Source organism: Pelophylax lessonae (assembly GCF_965119305.1).
Source record: "Pelophylax lessonae genome assembly, chromosome: 1".
In the NCBI taxonomy this organism is placed as follows: Eukaryota; Metazoa; Chordata; class Amphibia; order Anura; family Ranidae; genus Pelophylax; species Pelophylax lessonae.
Genome location: NC_138768.1, coordinates 367109021 through 367131552, shown reverse-complemented (window position 1 = coordinate 367131552; position 22532 = coordinate 367109021). Strand labels below are relative to the sequence as shown.

Sequence of the window (22532 nt, the reverse complement as noted above, 5' to 3'; positions counted from 1 at the left end):
CACCTTTTTTTTTTTCAATGCAGGACGCCACAGTGCAAGGAACGTGCACCACAATGTGAGTCTGTCGACTCCTAATTTACTTATGCATTGGGCTGCCATTCTAAATGAATGACATTGCAATGCACAGCACACGAGTCCTGTGTTACTGTGGTGGTATAAAGCACATTATGGCAACACATAGGTCTGAAGGAGACGTCACCACCACATATTACATTACTGGTCAGCCTTCTGGCCTTTGAAGACTTTGTTGTGTTACCGAGGGAAGGGGTAGGAGATGCAAACTTCTGGGCTGGGAGGAAGAGGATTTCCAAACACTGAGATGCCCACCACTTCCATTACTATATAACCCCTTTGCTGTAGCAGCTATTTTGCATACGTTCAACATCCAAATGTATTATGTCATGATTTTCTATTGCAGCTAAGCATTTATTTGAAATACAACTATTGAAGTTCTATATTATTACTTTGAACCTGCAATCTCTATATTGGTTTGTAACTAAATTTTACTTCCTGTATTCTTCTTTTACAATAAGCATAGGACCTTTCCATAACCCTTTCCATTTCCACAATAAAGCATCTATGAATTGATGCACCTATAACTTAGCCCAAAGTCAACTGGAAAAAGGCACCTCATTCTTTTTTTTTACACAAGTCATGTTTTTTTTTTTTTTGGTCATGAAAAATTGGACAGTCTCTATACCTTATGCCTAATATTTTGAAAGAGTCAAACTAAATAATTGATTCTTGCATTGTCAACAAGTCTGACTAAAGCAGTGATGGCGAACCTTGGCACCCCAGGTGTTTTGAAACTACATTTCCCATGATGCTCATGCACTCTGCAGTGTAGTTGAGCATCATGGGAAATGTAGTTCCAAAACATGTGGGGTGCCAAGGTTGGACCAAAGGGTGATTTAACCACTTCCCGACCACCCGCCGCCTTTTTACTGCGGCAGGGTGGCTCTCCTGTGCAAACCGACGTAGACCTACATCCGTCGCGCACGGGAAGCTAGGGGGCTCCCATCCCCACTCGGCAGCGGGCAAGCCGATGCACGGGTCAGGCAGTTCCGATTGCCGCCTGACATCCACGATCGCTCCCCGCTGAGAGAGAAGGACGGTCGGCTGTTGTAAACACAGTCGATCGTCCTTCTCCCTGAAATGATCACAGAGCTCTTGTGACCTTCTACATAGGATCACATGTCTCTATGGTCATTTCACAAGCCATGCCCCCCACAGTTAGAATCACTCCCCTAGGCTCACATTTAACCCATTGATCACCTATAGGATTAACCCCTTCCCTGCCATTGTCATTATTAAAGTAACAGTGCATATTTTTAGCACTGATTACCATAGTAATGTCACTGGTACCCCCAAAAGTGTAAAAAATGTCAGTTAGGGGTCCGATCTGTCCGCCACAATGTCCCAGTCCCGCAAAAAAATCGCAGATTGCCGCCATTACTAGTAAGAAAAAAACAATAAAAATTACATAAATCTTTCCATAGTTAGTAGACGCGATAACCTTTGCGCAAACCAATCAAAATGCGCTTATTGCGATTTTTTTTTACCAAAAATATGTAGCAGAAAACAAATTGGCCTAAAATGTTAAAACATTTTGATTTTTTGATTTTTGTTTTGGAAATGTTATATAGCAGAATGTGAAAAATATTGTTTTTTTTCTTTTCAAAATTGTCGCTCTTTTTTTGTTTATAGCGCAAAAAATAAAAATCGCACAGGTGATCAAATACCACCAAAAGAAAGCTCTATTTGTGGGAAAAGGACAATTTTATTTGTTGTCTGTGCAATTGTCCGTTAAAGTAACGCCGTGCCGAATCGCAAAATAGGGCGTGGTCATTAGGGGGTCAAATCCTTCCAGTCTTAAAGTGGTTAAAATACAACATGCTAAATCACCAGATACATATCGCTATGTAATTATGCTTTTATGTGAAAAAGCCTTTAGCTAATTGAGAAATAAGCAGATTTTTTGCCAATAAATATCATTCTTTACCAATTAAAAAATAAAATAATATTGAATTATACATTTGCACACTATAGACTGCCAACTTGAAGCTTGAATTTATATGACGTTGCAAGCAATGTTCTGAGTTGTGTGGGTCCAAGTGAGATTCTGAGCTTTGCAAGTCTTTCTGTGTAACGTGAATTACAGTGTTATGTGCATTGGTTAACACAAGGGCATAGTTCAACACAAGGAGCAGCATAACAAGGAAAAGCTTTGAAACTAATCTAGAACATTATTGTAATTTGCAGCTGCAGGCATCATTTAGATATCCCCACAAAGTGGTTAAACTAGAATCTGGAGGAGTGGGAGGGTTTAAACAATAATATACCTTATAGTGAGCAAGGGATACAGGGCAAGACAGGGGGGGGGGGGGGGACTCACTGTCCAACACAGAAAGTGTTTCAGAATCAAACTGGTAATCAAGAGTGACCAATAATAAAGTAATAAATGCTAACAGAGCATAGCTATAACAACAGATGCCCCACTAACATATTAGATGAGAAAGAAATTCAGCCCCTTTCATGGAGTGAAATGGCTGAGAAATGGGATATTTTAATTACTCTAATACAGTGGTGGCTGCTGCTTGGTAATTCGGGGGGGGGGGGGTTAGCAAACCAATACACAACCCCCCCCCTGGTCGGTCAGGTCAGTCAGTCGGTCAGGCGACACATTCCTCCCCCCCCTCTCTGCGCCCCGAGCCCACCCTTTTCTGAAGTCTATTAGAGCCCCTGGCTCTACTCACGTGCTTAAAAAAAATCCCCTATTGGAATCCATGCGTTCGGCGCCCTGCATGTTGATTAGGGTGCCGGACGCATGGATAGGGGGGCGGCGCCCCTTCACTCTCAATGGACAGGCCACCCCTGCCCTAATATTGATTAGACTATTGGAACTGCACATTTAACAAAAGTATGTCATTTGTTGAACTAATTGCAGCATAATTTCATGAGACATAGGGTGGAAGCCCCAACTAGAAAAACCGCCCTGTTGGATTTAATAATTGCAAATAACACAGGTCACAGATGTGAAAAATAGAAGCAATCTTGGTAATAGTGATCATAATGTACTTTGCAAGTGCAGTTGTAATCATTTTCCACACTGAGCTTAGTAAATGTGATGAAGCTTAAAGTGTTACTAAACCCAGGACTCTGCATTCACTATATTTGGTCTCCCACAGTACACAGAACATGGAAATTCAATTATTTTAGTAAATATAAACTGATAAATACCTTTTCTTATCAGCAGTATATAGCAGTCTTGTGACTTCTATGAGTGTCTGGTTAAAGCTTGTAGGAGGAGTTTTCATTTTGCACTGACTGTCCTATCAGGATGCAGGACCACTGACCATCTATCTAAACAGTGCTGATTGGCCCTGTGCTAATCACATGCACCCTCCCAAGAAAAAAAATAAACTCTCTAGCAATACACACCAAACTGAGCATGTGCAACCTGTCCCCTGGCTCTGTATTATAAGGAAATATTTTGGGGACAGTGGAAAAAGGTGAAGATCAGAGAAGACAGGATCAAACAGCCTTTTTACACAATGCAGAGGATAAACCTCTTAGGTTCCACAGAGATAATAACAAGCATGCTTTACTGCATATACACACTGATTTTACTATTGTGGGTTTAGTAACACTTTCACTTTGTAAAGCATTTCCAATCAGATGCAAGGAGAATATCAAAAACAAATTTCTTGCGCAAGATTGGATGATGGAAATCAGCAGTGCAACTGCACTCTAAAAGTGCAGTTTATTAGCCTTAGATAATCAACCCCTAAATATCAAAAAACCTAACTTCACTAAGCTAAGCTGCATTCATTACTGTATTCAATGTAATCAAATATTCTTAACACCTAATAATATTTAGGAACACAGTACATGTGTTGGTATTGAGGGACTTTTTAAGCAACTGCATTTGTCAATGTATTTCAATAGGTAACAAATGTAAAAAAATAACAACATTCAAACCTATGTGGTTCAGTTCTAGTGTAAAAGCAGAATTTGAAAAATCTTGTTGTTAAAAAATATAAATTGGAAGGGATTTATCATTTCAGAGCTACAACAAAGGCTGCACAGGAACACGGAAACTAAAATAAATATACATATTGCTACAAGTAAAATAAAAATAAAATGTAATTATAATAAGAGAAAAAGGGTAAAGACACATACAGCAGGCCCCATAAAAAGATTATTATGGGGAGTTGGACACAAGTGGTAAGGTGAATGCAGATGTGTTAACTTCAGCAATCACACCTGTACATACCCTATGAACCAGAGCCCTATTTACATTTCTGTTATTGGCATGTTTATTCAGCCATAACTTTCTCTTTACTTAAGATATAAAATCATACATTTTTTTTTTTTTTTTTTACACAAAGCTTTCTTTTCATGATATTCTCTTGCAAAAATTATTTTATGCAATCCTTCTATAAAAAGACACAATTTTTTCTTTTTTTTTTTTTTGATCAGTGTTCGTTTAAAAAGAATAGTGCTAATGTAGATAAAACGTATACATTTATTCTATACTTTGTCCTTTGTTTAAAATTACACTACAATTATGATTCTGTCACAAAATATTCCAACGTTTTTTAAAAATGAATTAAAGAAATGTCCTAAGTCGTGTGCTTTTTTTAAGCAAAACACACAAAAAAAAAATTTTTAAATATGAATGTTTAATAAAACCAAAACAAACAAAAAAAAATAGTAGTTGAAGGGTGAAGGGGAACAAAATGTAATTAACCAACCACGGCACTACCTGCAAAGATTTAGCATTTTCTCCCTGTGCCTGCGTGGGTTTCCTCAGGATGCTCTGGTTTCCTCCCACACTCCAAAGACATTCTGGTAGGTTGGCTCCTATCTAAATAAGCCCTTGTATGTATGAATGTTAGGGATCTGAGATTGTAAGCTCCTTGAGGGCAGGGACTAATGTGAATGTGCACATTATATGTAAACCACTGCGTTAAGTGATGGTGCAATATAAGTACCTGTTATAATAGATAGGGCTGATTAGGGTAAATTAAAGCTATTATAGGGTTAAATAAGACAAATTTTATTTAAAAAAAAAAAAAAAGGAATTTTTTTTTTACTTTACAGGTTGCTTTACCTGACATCATCTGCACATGCCTTACACCTACAAGTCCTTTAAGAGCTGGTTAAAGCCAGACCTGTTTCGAATTTTTAAGGACATCTTACTGAATGGATTAGTATTAACTGATTGGCGTAAAGCAAATGTAATACCATATTTAAAACAACGTTGAGATGTATGCCAGGAAATAACACACCAGTCAACTTAACATCCGTTGTTTGTAAAATACTTGAGGGGCTGGTAAGGGACTGTTTTCAAGAATTTGTTAGTAAGAATTGTATCAAATATAAAAAACAGCATGGATTGATGAAAGATCACTCTTGTCAGACAAACTTGTTATCATTCCATGAGGAAGTGGGTAGGAATTTAGACAGAGGAATGGCAATTTTGGTAGTATTTACAGATTTTGCTAAGACATCAAATGTTGTACCTCATAAACATTTAATTTACAAAAAAAGGTCTAATAATGTTGAAAAAAAATATGAATATGAATAGAAAGCTGGTTACAGGAACATATCCAGAGACCAGCGATCCATGGTTCATTATCTGAATGGACTAAGGTTGTGAGTAGTGTGCGCCTGGGCTTTGTGTTAAGGCTAATGCTTTTTACCTTGTTTAATAATAATATTGAGGTTGGAATAAGTAGTTTAACTTCAGTGTTTGCTGATAATGTCAAATTATGTAGTGGAATTCATATATCATCGTTACAGGAATGCTCCGACAAAATAGAGGATGAGCAGATACATGGAGGATGAATATTGTAAAATGTAGGTATGCACTTGGGCACTAAAAATATGCGTGCAAAATACTCTTTAGGCTAGACTGACAAAAAGTCTCACACATGGGATATCGCTGTACTCAAGAGAAGCAGCAGAATGTATTTTGGGCTGTCATTTCACATATAGACATAGCATGTTTGAGCAGTAAGTCGTTGTGTAAAAAAAAAGAAAAAAAACATGTTTGTAATTTTCCTGAAACTTGTGGCAAAATATGAAATATTCCATAAACTCAACATGTCTCTCAGCAAATAGCTTGGAGTGTCTACTTTCCATAATGGGGTTATTTTGGGGGGGGGGGGGGGGGGGGGTTTGTGCTATCTTGACATTTTAGAGCCTCCGAAACTGTGATAGGTAGTGAGGAAGTAAAATAAGCAATTTACGCCCTTAGAAAACCTGAAGGCGGTGGCTGGGTTTCGGGGTCCCGTACACAGGTAGGCTCCCAAAAAGTTTCACACATGTGGTAACCCTATACTCATGAGAAGCAGCAGGATGTATTTAGGGGTGTCATTCCACATATACCCATGGCATGTGTGAGCAATATATAATTTAGTGACAACTTTGTGTAAAAAAAAAAAAAAAAATTCCCAAAACTTGTGGCAAAATATAAAATATTCTATGGACATGCCTCTCAGCAAATAGCTTGGGGTGTCTAATTTCCATAAAGGGGTCATTTGAGGGGTGTTTGAAGTGTCCTAGCATTTTATGCCCAATATTAGACGCTTATGCCACACATCACCCACTCTTCTAACAACTTGAATACCAAGCCTTTTCTGACACTTTTTGTTTACATGGAAAAAAATATTTTTTTTAACTAGAAAATTACTTTGAACCCCCAAACATTATATATTTTTTAAAGCAGAGACCCTACAGAACAAAATGGTGGGTGTTGCAATTTTTTGTCACAAGTTATTTGCCCAGAGATTTTTCAAACGCAATTTGTTGGAGAAAAAAACACTTTTTTAAAAATGTTATGCCCAAATAAACTATATATTGCCCAATTGTTTGGTAAATATAAAAGATGATCTTATGCCGAGTACATAGATACCAAACATGACATGCTTTAAAATTGCGCACGCCCATGCAGCAGCAGCAAACTAAATACATTTTTAAAAGCCTTAAAAAGCCTTTACAGGTTACCACTTTAGATATACAGAGGAGGTCTACTGCAAAATGACTGCCCTCGATCTGACATTTATGGGAATACCTCACATGCATGCTGCATTTGCTGTTTACATATGACACCAGACGAATGCTTGCGTTCGCCTTTGCATGCAAACCCCAGGGGACAGGGTTGCTTGAATTCATTTGATTTTTTTTATTATTTATTTTGCTTTTTTATTTTATTTTGATACCGTTTTTTTAATAATTTTTATTGTTTATCACAGGGAATTTAAATATCCCATATTATAGCAATAAGTAGGGACAGGTACTCTTTTAAAAAGAAATTGGGGTCGATTACACTCTAGATCTCTCCTCTGCCCTTACAGCATATGACTACCCCAAGATTAGTGTGATAAGATGCTTTCCCAATTTCCCAATGGCACTGTTTATATCTGGAGAAACCAAAGTCATGAAATACTTGTATCTTCCAGTATCTTGGGCCATAGAGATTATTGGAGCCATTCTGGTCTCCAATCAACTCTATGGTCAGCTGACTTAACCACCGACTGCAGTCTCGGGTTACTCAGTGGGACAGGAGAGCCCGAGAATTCCGTGGAAGGCAGCGAAAGGGGGAGGAGTTCCCTCCCACAGCTTGTAAAAGCAGTCTAGTGGCTAATTATCTGCTAGGATTAGGCTGTAAAAAACGATACCAGAAAGTGTGTGTTATGCCCACCATTAGCAAACAAACAGGTATTGCCGCAAGCCAGATGAACAGTAAGTCTAAGGCAGTCTGTAGTGAATAAAATGGAAGGGGAGGGGAAGAAAAAGACAAGAACAGTTCCAATGGGATGTCTGCACACTGTGACGGCTGCTGATGGTGGAGAGAGAAGCGGCTCTGTCATCAAAACAAAGGTGAGAAAACCACAAGCGCTCTTCTAAGTGTAGTGTAATGTAGTGTTAACAATTTTAATACAGTAAAAAACACTTTCTTACTCACAAGAGTAGTGTAAAAGCAAACATTGGTTATTTAGATGATCCTGGGCATCAACCCCCCCATGCCGATGCCCAGGACCATCTAATTATCCAATGCTTACTTTTACACTTCTCTTATGAGTAAGAAAGTGTTTTTTACTGTATTAAAATGGTTAACTGCTACACTTAGAAGGGCGCTTGAGGTTTCCTCCTTTATGCCCACCTCCCAGCATCCACACACTTCTAATGATGGGCCTATAAGCAATGTACTTTTTTTTCATTCAGCTCATGAACTGAATGAAAAAAAAAGAACATAGCAGATTCCGCCATTCAAATTGATCGATGTGGATGAAGTAATCTCTGCGTAGGAGAGATTGGCCCTATGTGTTCACCCTATCCCCTATGCTTTGCCATATATGCTTTTTTTTTAACTGCAGTGGTGAAATCACCTACTACAGCACTGCAATCATTGATTTATGTATATGCTGAGAGTAAAAGCTGTTGCTGTCAGAATAAACAAATTAGTGCTGCAGCTGATGGGCGTACCTGCAAAGCAAACAATGGTTAAAATTAAAACACAGTAACAATAAAACATTACAATATAATAGTATACAGTGCAGTAAAACAGTAGAATGGTGGTATCTGCAGAGAAATCTATGGTTAACAATGAAAAACAGTAACAATAAAACATTACAGTATAACAGTATATTATAAAGTGCAGTAAAAGTAGAAAGAGTAGGAAAGTAGAGTAAGAACTCAATAAAATGACAACTAATTTTGTCTTTTTTATTTTTTTGTAACCTTTTTTTACATTTTTTTGTAACTGTAAAAACTATTCCAGGCCAGGGTCTCTCTAAATGCGATAGCCAACATCTTTTGAGACCCTGTGTGAAAGTGTGCCCTAGACTGTGCTGTGCTATAGCCAATACTAATACTCTACTAGTGTGTGGTAGCAACGGAAACCATCCCCAATGACCAGGTTGTCCAGGACAGGAGGGACAAATAAAGTGGGTGTCATGGCTATATCCATGGTTTTTAACAGACACGACATCTTCTTTGGGGTGCTCTTTGGGTAGGGGTACTAGGGAGAACATTTGGAAAATGCCTCTCATGCAGCCAGCTCATTGCATCTGGATTGCGAATTTGGGCCACAGCAACCTCTGGATACAGAAGGGCAGTGATGATCTCTTCCTGGAACTTTAGGAAGGATCCATTTCTTCCTAACGCTTTGTATAGCACATAAGTGTTCAGCAGAGCCAATTGAAATAAGTATACTGACACTTTTTTGTACCAGCGTCTGGCCTTAAGGGCAACTAAGTACAGCACCATCATCTGGTCATTAAAGTCCATCCCTTCCATGTTAAAGTTGTATTAGTGGACACAGAGGGGCTTCTCAACAACACCAGTCGCCGTTGCAATTTGGTTTGTCGTATCTGCGTGAATGGAGGACAGAACAAAAACATTCCGTGTGTCCCCCCACCTCACTGCAAGCACTTTATTACACTTCAAGCAGGCTCTCTGCCCCTGTCTAAGTCAGGAATCTACAAGCCCCTGCGATTAGGTTGCATGGTGCCATATGCGTCAATTTCAAAATCAAACAGGTGACTAGAAAGTTGCACGCTTGTTTAATAACTGTCCACGTATAAATGGTACCCATTTCCAAATAAGGGTGACACCAAGTCCCAAACAATCTTGCCACTTCTCCCCATGTAGTCTGGTTAGTTGGGGGGCTCCACATTGATATCTTTTCCCTCATAAATCCAGAAACTACATATATAGCATGTTGCCCTGTCACAGAGCTTATACATCTTGACTCCGTATCTAGAACTCTTGCTGGAGAGAAACTGTTTGAAAGCAAGGTGGCCAGAAAATTGAATCAGGGACTCATCAACGCAGACAGCTTGTTGGGGCATATACAAGACTGCAAGCTTCTGGTTGGAGTGATTTACGAGGGGCTGAATTTAGTGGAGCCAGTCATATCCAGGGTCATCCCGAGGAAGACAGAGTTCATTGATACTTTTCCATGCAAATTCTCTTGCAAGGGTCAAATTTGGATCTGCGGTGGTTAATTGATCGGCATTTAAATTGCTTTGGTCTACAACAGATGTATACAGACCTTCCATGAAAAACAGCTCATAAAAACCAAGGGGAATAAAAACCAAGGGGAATTACAGGCGCTGCAGAAGTGGTGGGCTCCCAATCAGGATTTGCAAGCCCATCAGGAAGGACACTATGGGCTCTATGGGCCTGTCTTCGAATTATTGATGGCTGCGGGACACTACTTGTGCTAGCCACCGCACTAGCTTGAACTGCACTTATGGGACCCGTCACATCACCAAGTGTTACTGCAGTGCTGGTTTGACTATGACCAGGATGTACTAGGCCGCTGGTGCTTGCCAGTTCACCAGAAGGTTGAGTGGCGCGAGTATCAACACTCTGCTGCATACGAGAACCCTGCGGTTGTTGCACCTCAGCAACAGAAGAACAGGGTCGGGTATGTCCGACCTTAGCAGGGACCACTACTCCATCATCAGAGCTATCTGTCAGAGTGCCACTGCTCTCTACAGGTTCAAATACTTTGTCTGATTCGGACAGTGAGGCTTCCCCATCGCTCTCATCTGTCATGCTCAGCATTGTGTAGGCCTCTTCAGTAGTGAACATCTGTTTGGACATTTTGGCCAATGAATTTATAGGTACCTAATATGACTCACAGGTAAAAAAGCACCTGGTTGTCAAGGACTGTTTGAACCACTACCAAAAAATGTAACTGCTAGTGCTAGCAGAAATCAGGCCTAACTCTGCTACCGCTGCGTTTTAGTGTGCTGTGTATCGGAAGTGACAGTAATCTACTGATACTGCACTTCTTGGGAGGGGTGGCGGGGCTAAATGCAGGTGCTGGAAGGTGTCGGGGCTGATCCTGCTAACACTGCATTTTGGGAAAACTATACTAAATTATTGGGGATGCTAGTATAATTCTGATCAGATTAAAGATATTGATCTGTTCAGTCACTATACTAGTAATGGAGGGGTTTAGTGTGTGTGTGTGTGTCACTGGCAAACAAAGGGTTAAAATTTTTACTAAATATGCAGCGGGCAATCTGACACTATCCTGTATTGGCACTAACTAACGTTAATGCTAACTGATGTCACCTGTGACACAAATACAGTGATCAGAAAAAAGATCTGTACACTATAATAGTGACACTGTGACAGGGCAGCGTAGGGGTTAACTGGGGCTGATCAGTGGGTTAATTTTTTATTAGGAGATGTATGGTGGGTACCCTAAACCTATCTGGGACTACCTCTAACTACCACTAACTGTCTCTCACACTAACTGAAGGCACAAGTGACACTAATGCAGTGATCAGTAAATTATCTGTATACTGTATATAGTGTACACGGTGACAGGGAGTGAAAGGGTTAACTAGGGGTTTATCAGGGGGTTAAATGTGTGCCTATGTGTACTGGTGTCAGTGTAGTGCTTGTGTTCTCACTGCCTGGTGCTCTCTTTTCTCACGTTGGAACCGAAAAGGCTCCAGGAGAGAATATTGCATAATTTCCTGTGCCTGTGTTTACATTACACAGGCATAGGACGTTCTACAATTGGTCAGAACCGATCACCAGTCCAGGTCAAAAATATTTGGCCTGAACCTGATGACTGATCGGTTCTGAACCGAATCAGAGCATCGCGGAAATGGCGGGCACGCGCGCCCCAGCCCCGTGAGCGACCGACGTACAGTTACGTTGGTTCGTGCAGCCGAGCTACCTTGCTGCCGTAAAATTGGTGGTTGGCAACTGTTTTAAGCACTTTTACACAGGGAACATCAGGCATTATGTATATGCATATTTGTATGCAAATCTTTACATCCTCTTTTGCAATTGGCTTATCATTTTCAAACTTTTATTTTGTGGAAATGATATTTGAGAAATAAATTAGGTTTCAATCACTTCATACTCTTATTTATGTTGACACCAGAATACTGAAGTATGTGACAATAAAGAAAATTATCCTCACTATGACTACAGTATTTATTTATTTTAGCTAACTTCGGGACTTTGCACTTTCTGTACAATGACATGTAAGGCACTCATCAGCAATGTTTGTTCATATTGTTTGATGGATTTTTAAAGCATGTAAAGGTGTCAATCCATGTGAATATCAAAAATACAAATTAGGTTTATATAGAATAAACGTTTGAGCAATAGAGGCAACCCCCTGTCTGTGTTAGTAATTAATCAGCAACAGTCAGATATTAACCAGATGTAGTGAAAAACCTGGTTGTATGATAACTTTATCAGCGTGATCTGTCACTGTATGACTGCTTCTACTGAGCTACCTTCCTTAAACTATTCCCTATCTCTAGAAGTTATCTGGAGGTTATTCATAAATATGCCCGCCTCTATGTAATAAAAAATGCATGAATTTTGAGTGAGATATGCCAGATCCCACTACAATCACCACTACAGTTACTGCTACAAATATACAGAGATGTGCACAATAAAGTGAACTTGGGGCCAGGCTATAGACAATCAAGTATTTTCATATTCCTAACAAGCCATGAACTTTAAAACAAGCCCTAAAGAGATCCTGTTGCCAGACTATTCATTTCAACAAATCTTATATAAGATTATATGTGCATTTAACATATTTTATGCATTTTAATTAACTGTGTGTGGTTACAAAAGCGTTGAGACTGCTGATGGGTTTGGATGTATTGTCAGCAGTGCCAGCAGACTCACATCTGTCAATCAAGTGACAATCTGTACCAGGGGTCTTTAAACTATGGCCCTCCAATTATTAAGGAACTGCAATTCCCATCATGCCTAGTCATGTCTGTGAATGTCAGAGTTTTACAATGCCTCATGGAACGTGTAATGCAGCAACAGCTGGAGGGCCATAGTTGTAAGATCCCTGCTCTATTACTATCCCCCTTCACTCCTCCTCCAGTAGCTACCTAAAAGGTTATATAGGGAGTTGAGGGGAGGGTTAAAGGAGTTAAGTCAACACAGAGAAGACACTCCCAGAAGAGGAGAGAGTTATGAACATGGAACGAGGTTCAAAGCACATTGCAAGTGAATTTAAAATTGTTTATGGAAAAGAAAAACATTGCAAGTAAGCTTTCAAAGTTCTTGGATTTTCTGCATTTTACCTGCAATTGTTTAGGCTGGTGACGGGGTTTCTTTGATTACCTCTGTAGCTACAGGCAGAATTCAAAGTGGTGACCCATAAAGTCTTCAGGTTCTCCCACAGCAGTGTGCAGCCCCTTCTGAAGATGCAGTTGCCACAAAAGGACTTTAATAAATGCTCTCCAGGCATAAGGAACTTGCCAGAAGAATGGTAATTTACAGTGCGGGTTAGTAAGGGAATAGGAACCTCCACTAATACCATGGCTGCTGGAAACAGTCAAGTCCCTAGGTATATATGCACAAATGTTCTTTTAAACCTCTTAAAATGTATCTCCTCTGATGTAGGAATGCCCTGCAAATTACAGCTATGTCTTTAAGTGATGAAGAAGTTGACATTGGGTGGAAACTGGAGCACCCAGTGGATGCCCCCCCCCCCCCCAGGGACAACATGCACCATGCAGAGCATGCCCTGGTGGCATCTAAACCCTGGATAATAATGAAACCAAAAAGACACTGAACCAGTAAGGGACCCAATCAATAACATTTAACACAAACCTGGAACATGGAACACATGACCCATTAATGGTTCTTGATTACAAAATCAGGAAACATACTTTTAAATGCAGCTAATGCAAGTATCTGAATTTCTTTTTTTTTACATTAACCTTATTTATAAGAAGGAGGAATTACAATTAACAAATTACATTGACAATTCCACATTTTCCATCCAAAGAGTTTTTGTTTTACGCTTTACAAAATAACATACAGAGAGTAAATGGTATAGATAAATAATTCCAGTGTCTTTAACAAAAAAGAGCAATAACAAGCCCTTGGGCGTGAAGTGACAGTGGAAAAAGGAAAAGTTCAGAATCCAAAATGGCTATAGAGAAAACAATAAACAAAATCTGTAAAATATATGAATTTAATTTGATGAGGGATGACCTCATTAGCGTGGTGCTACTCCGCCACTGTCGAATCAACAAGCTTGGGGTGTCCTTGACCAAGCTGTGCTGCTCTGGTGGGGAGTGATGATCTGGTTGTACTCTCTGACAGTGGTACATGGATCACAAGGTTGGTTGAACATTATTACATATGTTTTAGTAAGTTTTCTGATCTAGCATAGAAAATTAGAAAACACGTGGTAGCGATAATGAAATTTGCATGCATTTTAGAGTGGATACATGTGTTGATAAGGAATTTCCTAAAACAAATTGCTTTGATTCTTGGTGTATGAATGCATATGGAATTAAAGTACAGTAATCCCCCGCTCCATCGCGGTTCAGTTTTTGCGGTCCCGGTAATTCGTGGTTTTTTTTGTAATGTTATTTTACTATATAAATCATTAAAAATGAAATATTTTTATGTTTTCCATAGCTCTTGCTCTGTCTCTTAGTATCTTTTATGTGTTTAAATGAGTTTCTATTGTTTTAAAAGTGTGTTTAAAGACCTTAAAATGCTTTTACACGTACAGTGACAGTAAAAAAAACATGCCTACAATGCATTTTAATAAGGTTTTTCTATTTCGCGGAATTTCACTTTTCGCGGCTGGGTCCGGAACGTAACCCCCGCAATGGAGGGGGGTTTACTGTATACATAAAGACCAAACTTGTTTTAATATATTTTTGGATCAAGAGAAAAAGTGGTAGAATTTTGGCAGGTTTTAATGCTTAAAAAGGTGAGACAAGGAGTATATCAAGGTTGAGAAAGAAGTCACAGACTTCTTGCCTACCAATATAGAGATAGCAAAAATGATGGATACATATGTGAAACCACAGAAACTGAAGCACACTGCTCAAACCAGAAAAGGAAATGCCAGCAACCAGAAGGGCTATACAGGAATAACGATCTTGAAAAACAACTATTTTATTGTTTTTTACTGCTGTTTGAGTACCCAACGTTGAAACTTACAACTTCTTGTCATCATTGTTAGTGAGACAAATAATATTGATAATGGGTCTTAAATTTCACAAATGTCTTTGGAACAGTAATGGAAGAGAAATCTCCCAATGGGGACACCTGTTCTAGTGTCAACTGTCTAAGAGGGGATTCTTAATACTTTGGAGGTATTTCTTATCACTTCCTGCTGTGTATTTAGGATTGGAAGTCAAGAGATAACACCCAATGGAACACATACAAAAGAAAAAGACTGACAGGGATTATCACCATTTCATACTCTATCATGAAAAAGTTTTGGCTTAATATACAGTATACTCCAAGTCATGTCCATCTTTTGGTAAAAAATGCTGTTTGTGCATGCTAAAGAGGTCCATAAAATAATTATTGAGTGGTTCGGTGGCTAATTTGTTTAAAATGTCTGACAATTCAAAGCATGAGATAACCTTATACTAGTAAAGTCAGCTATTTGAAGTGGTCATTTGATAATGACCATGTACACAGACGAGTGTAGTTATTTCACGTATGCATCTATAACTTTTAATCTAATATCCGGTTACTAGCAGAAGTCATATATGATCATCATCTTAGGTCTAAATGAATAAATTAAGCCTCTGTTCACACTAGGTCGCTCCGACTTAGGGGGCGACCTGTGAAGTCGCGTACAGCGCGACTTCGGCGTGACTTGCATGGACTTCATAGAATGAATGTCTATGCAAGTCGCCTCCAGGTCGCCCCGAAGTAGTACAGGACCCTTTTTCTAAGTCGGAGCGACTTGTGTACTACACAGTGGGAGCGTGAGGACCGCTGACAAGTCGCCTGACAAGTCGGATCAATGTGAATGCGGTGTAACTATGATAATTGTCTCATGCATGGGCAGATACATTAAATGCTTTGCTGCTTTACAAAATCCAAGATTTTATTTGAATTATGACACTCCTTTATCCTATTGTTATAAAATTTGTCAGGTGGAAACAAGAATTTACTCTTGTCAAAATTTATTTTTCTATGTCCTAGCACCTACACCTATCAGCATAGAAAGAGCATCTACTAGTGAAAGTTCCAGAAGGGATGGAGGACATTTGATACTGTATGCTTACAGCTACCACACCTTGCTCTGTAAATGAACACCTTTGTCCTACACCTTTCACTAGCACTATCAATTGAAACCTTGACAAATATTCACACACTTCAATGGATCAGATCAAAAAGACTTCCAAAAGTAGCATTATCTTTATGAATTAAGAATTCCATGGAATTCTCCAGGTGGATACAAGAAGTAGGAAAACTTAATTTATGGAGAAACATTATACTGGAAGGTTGAGATGTGATTATGTAAATTGTAACTTATTATAGCTGGATTTAATATGCTTTCAGTTTAGTTTTTCTGTTCTTCCAGTCTACAGATTAAAGTTAAGTGTTTTCCTTCAAATCATTTTTTTAGCCTTGTTGTTAGCATTAGCATGACCATACTTTTAGGGGTGTGTTTTTCCAGAAATCTGTACAAATTAATAATTCAGAACTCTAAAATATTTCAAGTATGAACGTCATATTTGTGTGTTGTGTTTTGCGATTACCTACCATACCTATACATTTAATTTAGACAATTAGAGGGGGGGGGGGGGGATTTACTGAAAGTGATGCACACAGAATCTGGTGCAGCTGAGCATAGTAAATAATCAGCTTCTAACCTCAGCTTGTTCAATTAAGCTTTGACAATAAAACATAGAAGCTTATTGGTTATTATGCACAGTTGCACCAGATTATGTGTTGCACAGTTGCACCAGATTTTCTTACAAGTTTCTTTAATTTTACCTTCAACTATCTAGTACAGTGGCCTGCCTAATTGGATACAATTAAAAGAGTTTTTTAGTTTTGATCTCTTATTGTATGGTTTTTGGTAAATCTAAAAGAAAATTGTACAGGAAAATTGAACATGTATGGCCCATTTAGTGTTTTAATATACCATACAGCTACACCTATTCTGTGCTGTAAAATGTCATTCAATGATAATCACATAAGGATAATCAGTGGGTGGCACATTTGCTTGCATGTTTGCATAAGGATGGAGAATCACAGTCCAGAATCAAACTGTGATTCCCAATTATCTGCAGACTGGACAAATTTGCATGCATATATTCAAGCAAAAAAAAACATTGCAACTTCTCTATTTAAAAATCAAATCATCACTTGAATAAATATCATGCAAAGGGGAGTTGAAATAGCACTGCTATTTTTAACTAGAGCCCTTACTTTAAAAATAACTTATAGTGAAGACTTTATTCATTTAAATCTAGAGTTGATAGCCACCGACACGCTTTGGAAAGTGATATATTTAAAAAAAAAGGGACAGAATTCACTGAAGGCATTATACTGTGTTATTCACATCATTGCTTCACAATTCAGCATGTGGTTAAAACATGTCATCTAACTGTTTTTAGAAGCGATTCATAATAGCCTCTTTATCCAAGGAAATAACAGGGTTAAGCCGAGATACTTGCACTGCCAAGCATGCACATTTCACAAATTAACATTCTACATGTAAGATAATTATGAAGAGCATAAAGTACTATTTGTTCAGCTCTTGTGAATAAAACTACATTTTGGGTAAGAGTATTTTTTAAAAATTCAATCCACAAGAGGGATAAAAATTAAAAAATTTTTTTTTACAGATTTTTGCAGTTCTCTTTACTTCTATAACTAACAGGAGGCACAGAAAAAAGGTTTATTGTATACAGCGCTAGTCTGACACATAATACTTTGAGACTTTGCATTCTAAAAGATATAACATAGTCAAAAAGGTCAGCAGGCCTACATTCCATTAGTATCTGGCAAAGTCTAAAGTACACAAGTTCAACAGTCATTTAGTAGGGAAATGTTTTATCAGTGTACAAGTGTTTGTGAATATTGCTTGCTACTTACGGATTGGGAAACTGAAAAAAAAAAAATGTCCCCTCCACCCAAGATCTGAATTTAACACACAGCATTCCCTAACATTTACTCATTATTTTGTTTTTGAGCAGTTAAAAAAAAAAAAAAAAAAAAAGAAAAAATCTTGTGCTCTGCTATCTACTTGGCCCACATACAAGTGAAAGCATTCCAAAACAGATGGATAGTGCAGAGAAAATGTGCAAATTTTTTCTAAGCAGTTGTTTCTTCTTAAGTTACGTATCACTCACACTGTCTTAGGGTAACAGCACCGAGAATGTTAACTTTTATATGCCTGAAAAAAGAAAAAAAAAGTACAAACGTATCTGTTCACAAAATTTGGCTGCATGGAAAAATAACATATGCTGCATATGTCTCAACTTCTGACAGGCTTAGATAAACTCACAAGGGTGTAGGGTTGTTTACTCCCTTCTTATACATTATGGTAATAGACTTCTGAAAAGCCACGTAACAACGTACTGAAATGCAATGATAAAACTGGTATTATGCTTAAAAAAAAAAAGAAATCTGAAAACTGTCATGCAAAAAATAGCATAAGTACTAGTGTAATTGATTCTTACCTTGGTGTATTTAATTTCCAAGTTGCTGAGTGGAGCAGGCAGTCCACTTATCCCATCAGATTTTTGCTTATTGCCGGATGACATTTTGAGGCTATTTACTGAAACACAGGTGGAATAAAGTATAGTGTTAGTCAGGCTCAGCGAGTTTGTCCTGACTGAAGACTAGCTTTCCCTTTGTCTTTTATTTAAGATTGGACACAAGTCTATTTGCATACAAAGAGATGATTGGACAGATCCATCCATAGTCAGGAAATAGAACACTATTCTAAGTAGTACCTCCCCTAAAATGCTTTTGCTCTGGTTTAACATTTTCATTTTTTTTCCTGTTCTGTTTATGTTTTCTATGTTTATTTTTGTCTGTTCTCTTTATGTGTTCTTTTATCTATCTATCTATCTATCTATCTATCTATCTATCTATCTATCTATCTATCTATCTATCTATCTATCTATCTATCTATCTATCTATCTATCTATCTATCTATCTATCTATCTATCTATCTATCTATCTATCTATCTATCTATCTATCTATCTATCTATCTATCTATCTATCTATCTATCTATCTATCTATCTATCTATTTATCTATCTATCTATCTATCTATCTATCTATCTATCTATCTATCTATCTATCTATCTATCTATCTATCTATCTATCTATCTATCTATCTATCTATCTATCTATCTATCTATCTATCTATCTATCTATCTATCTGTCTATCTGTCTATCTATCTGTCTATCTGTCTATATGTCTGTCTGTCTGTCTGTCTGTCTGTCTGTCTGTCTGTCTATCTATCTGTCTATCTGTCTATCTGTCTGTCTATCTGTCTGTCTGTCTGTCTGTCTATCTGTCTATCTATCTATCTATCTATCTATCTATCTGTCTGTCTGTCTGTCTGTCTGTCTATCTATCTATCTATCTATCTATCTATCTATCTATCTATCTATCTATCTATCTATCTATCTATCTATCTATCTATCTATCTATCTATCTATCTATCTATCTATCTATCTATCTATCTATCTATCTATCTATCTATCTATCTATCTATCTATCTATCTATCTATCTATCTATCTATCTATCTATCTATCTATCTATCTATCTATCTGTCTGTCTATCTGTCTATCTGTCTGTCTATCTGTCTGTCTATCTGTCTATCTATCTGTCTATCTATCTATCTATCTATCTATCTATCTATCTATCTATCTATCTATCTATCTATCTATCTATCTATCTATCTATCTATCTATCTATCTATCTATCTATCTATCTATCTATCTATCTATCTATCTATCTATCTATCTATCTATCTATCTATCTATCTATCTATCTATCTATCTATCTATCTATCTATCTATCTATCTATTTTCCTATTCAAATAAGTTGCTTAATAAAAAAGCTCATTAATATTTAGCCATATATGATAAAGTTAAATAAATACATTTTAAAAATAGCACAACGCAATTTTAAAATACAGCAGAACAACTAACTAATCATTTACTGATACTTTATAACCCTGTTTGGGGGTGAATACTTTGTAATAATAATAATTTAAATAATTTAAAATAATTCTCCTTAGGATTATGTCAGACAAGTGTATTTTTCTTAATATAAAAAAGCAGAGTTTGTTAGTGTTGGATATGAATGGTAGATCAATATTTCCCTATAAAATGTATTAGGAAAAGCGATAAGCTTAAAGCAGAGCTCCGTCTGAAAAATAAAAATAAAAATAAAAAGTCAGCAGCTACAAAGTTGTAGCTGCTGACTTTTAATATAAGGACACTTACCTGTCCAGGGATCCCGCAATATCGGCACCCCAAGCTGATTCGTCCATTGTAGCATTTTTCTTAATATAAAAAAGCAGAGGACACCTCTTGTTGAGGTTGGATATAAATGGTAGATCAATATTTCCCACTAAAAAATTATTAGGAAAAGCGATGAGCTTAACCACTTCTGAACCAGAAGGATTTGCCCCCTTAATGACCAGGTCATTTTATGCGATATGTTATTTTAACAGACAATCATGCGGCCATGTGAATACCTAAATAAAATTGATGTCCTTTTTTTCCCACAAATAGAGCTTTCTTTTGGTGGTATTTGATCACCTGTGCAATTTTTATTTTATGCACAAAAAAAAGCGACAATTCTGAAAATAAAACAAAAAAAAAAAAAAGCAATATTTTTCACTTTCTGCTATATAACATTCCCAGAAAAAAAAAATTAAAAATCTATTTTTTTTTCATCATAGGCCAATTTGTATTCTGGTACATATTTTTGGTAAAAAATAAAAAACCCCAAAAAGCGTATTTTGATTGGTTTGCACAAAAGTTATCACATCGACAAACAAGGAGAAAGATTTATGTCATTTTTATTTATTTATTTTTTTACTAGTAATGGCGGCAATCTACGATTTTTAGCCAGACTGCAACATTGTGGCGGACAGATCAGACACCTAACTGACATTTTTGACACTTTTGGGGGGACCAGTGATATTACTACAGTAATCAGTGCTAAAAATATGCACTGTTACTTTAATAATGACATTGGCAGGGAAGGGGTTAACCCAGGGGCGATCAAAGGGTTAAGTGTGAGCCTAGGGGAGTGTTTTCTAACTGTATGGGAGATGGGCTTGTGAACTGACCACAGAGACCTGTGATCCTAAATAGAAGGATCAGAGGCGCTCTGTGATAATTTCAGAGAGAACAAGGGTCTGCTGTGTTTAAAACAACAGACTGTCCGTCTCTCTCAGCGGGTAGTGTTCGCAGGTGCTCGGTGGGAATCGGTGCCGCCGGTTCTGTGGATCAGCATCCCTGCTGCCTAATGGGGGTGGAAGTGTGCCGCTGGTGAGGCGCGTGCTCACCCCCAGGAGCAATTCCACTAACCGCTGTACAGGTACAGCAATTCGCGAAGCCGAGCCAGCCTGCCGCAGTATATATGCAGTGGGAGGTCGGCAAGTGGTTAAAGTGGAGCTCCATCTGAAAAAAGAAAAAAAATTAAAAGTCAGCAGCCTACAAATACTGTAGCTGCTGACTTTTAATGTAAGGATACTCACCTGTCCAGGGATCCTGCCATGTCAGCCCCCCAAGCCAATTCATTCATCGGCTTCAGGTGCAGGCATCGGCATTGCAGGTAAGGGAAACTGGCAGTGAAGTTTCCTACTGCGCATGCGTAAGTCACGCTGCACTTTCTGAATGGTCCCGCCATCTTCTGGGACACACACAGGTCCCAGAAAGCAGCAGAGGATGGAGGAGGGGTGGATATGTCGTAGATCGCTGTGCAGCGATCTTTCCTGGAAGTGGGATAGGGTATTTGTCAAAACCGGATACCCGCTCCCCCCCAAAATGTGCCAAAGGTGGCAGTGGAGAGGAGGAGGGTGTGAACAAGTGGAACTTCCCCTTTTGGGTGGAGCTCCGCTTTAAAAAAAAAAGCTCCAGTCATTTTTGTGCTTATTATAAGTCAGCAGCTACAAAAAAGTGTAGCTGCTAAGTTTTAATAAACAAACACTCACCTGTCCTAGGATCCAGTGATGCCCTCATTCAAACAGCACAGGAAAAGCCGCTCAGGTGAGGCACAACTGCCCAGGTGCTGGTCGGATCCGCCATCCAGTAATCAAGCTTCCAAAGAGAAAAAGACAATGGTGGCGTCAACCGTGTCCATGTCTGTTCGATGCACTGTTGTCTTTTATGAATGGGAATAAACACTTCAAGTTCATTCACCTCTGAGTGCGGTCACTTTTTCTCTTTGGAAACAGTGATGCCCTCACCCGAACTGTCGCTTCTCTCTTCCTCTCTCTGGTACCAGCATTTCAGCTGTGGGCACCCGGCTGTGACAGATGGTGGCTTAACAGCCAGGGGTGCACTGTACATGCGTGAGTCGCACTGCGTCTCCTGAATAGTCAGGAAATCTTCTGGGACCTCTAACATGTCCAAAAGATTGCAGGGAGGAGGAGAAAGTGGGAGCTGGTACCTGTTAAAACTAGGTACCCGCTCCCCCCCCCCAAAAAAAATGACATACCAAACGTGGCAGGAGAGGGGACGAGGAGTGCTTAAAGCG

The 22532-nt window shown here is 38.4% G+C and overlaps 1 protein-coding gene across 1 annotated transcript in view; it reads right to left on the bottom strand.

Annotated features, from left to right (window-relative positions):
• The window catches only part of ALDH1A1 (aldehyde dehydrogenase 1 family member A1), a 105889-nt gene extending 87240 nt beyond the window's left edge, over positions 1-18649 (bottom strand). Inside the window, exon 1 of the mRNA XM_082244138.1 lies at positions 18480-18649. Coding sequence (XP_082100264.1) covers positions 18480-18563 — 84 coding nt within the window. The 5' untranslated portion in view covers positions 18564-18649. The remainder of the gene's footprint in view (positions 1-18479) is intronic.
• Between the last annotated feature and the right edge of the window lie 3883 nt (positions 18650-22532).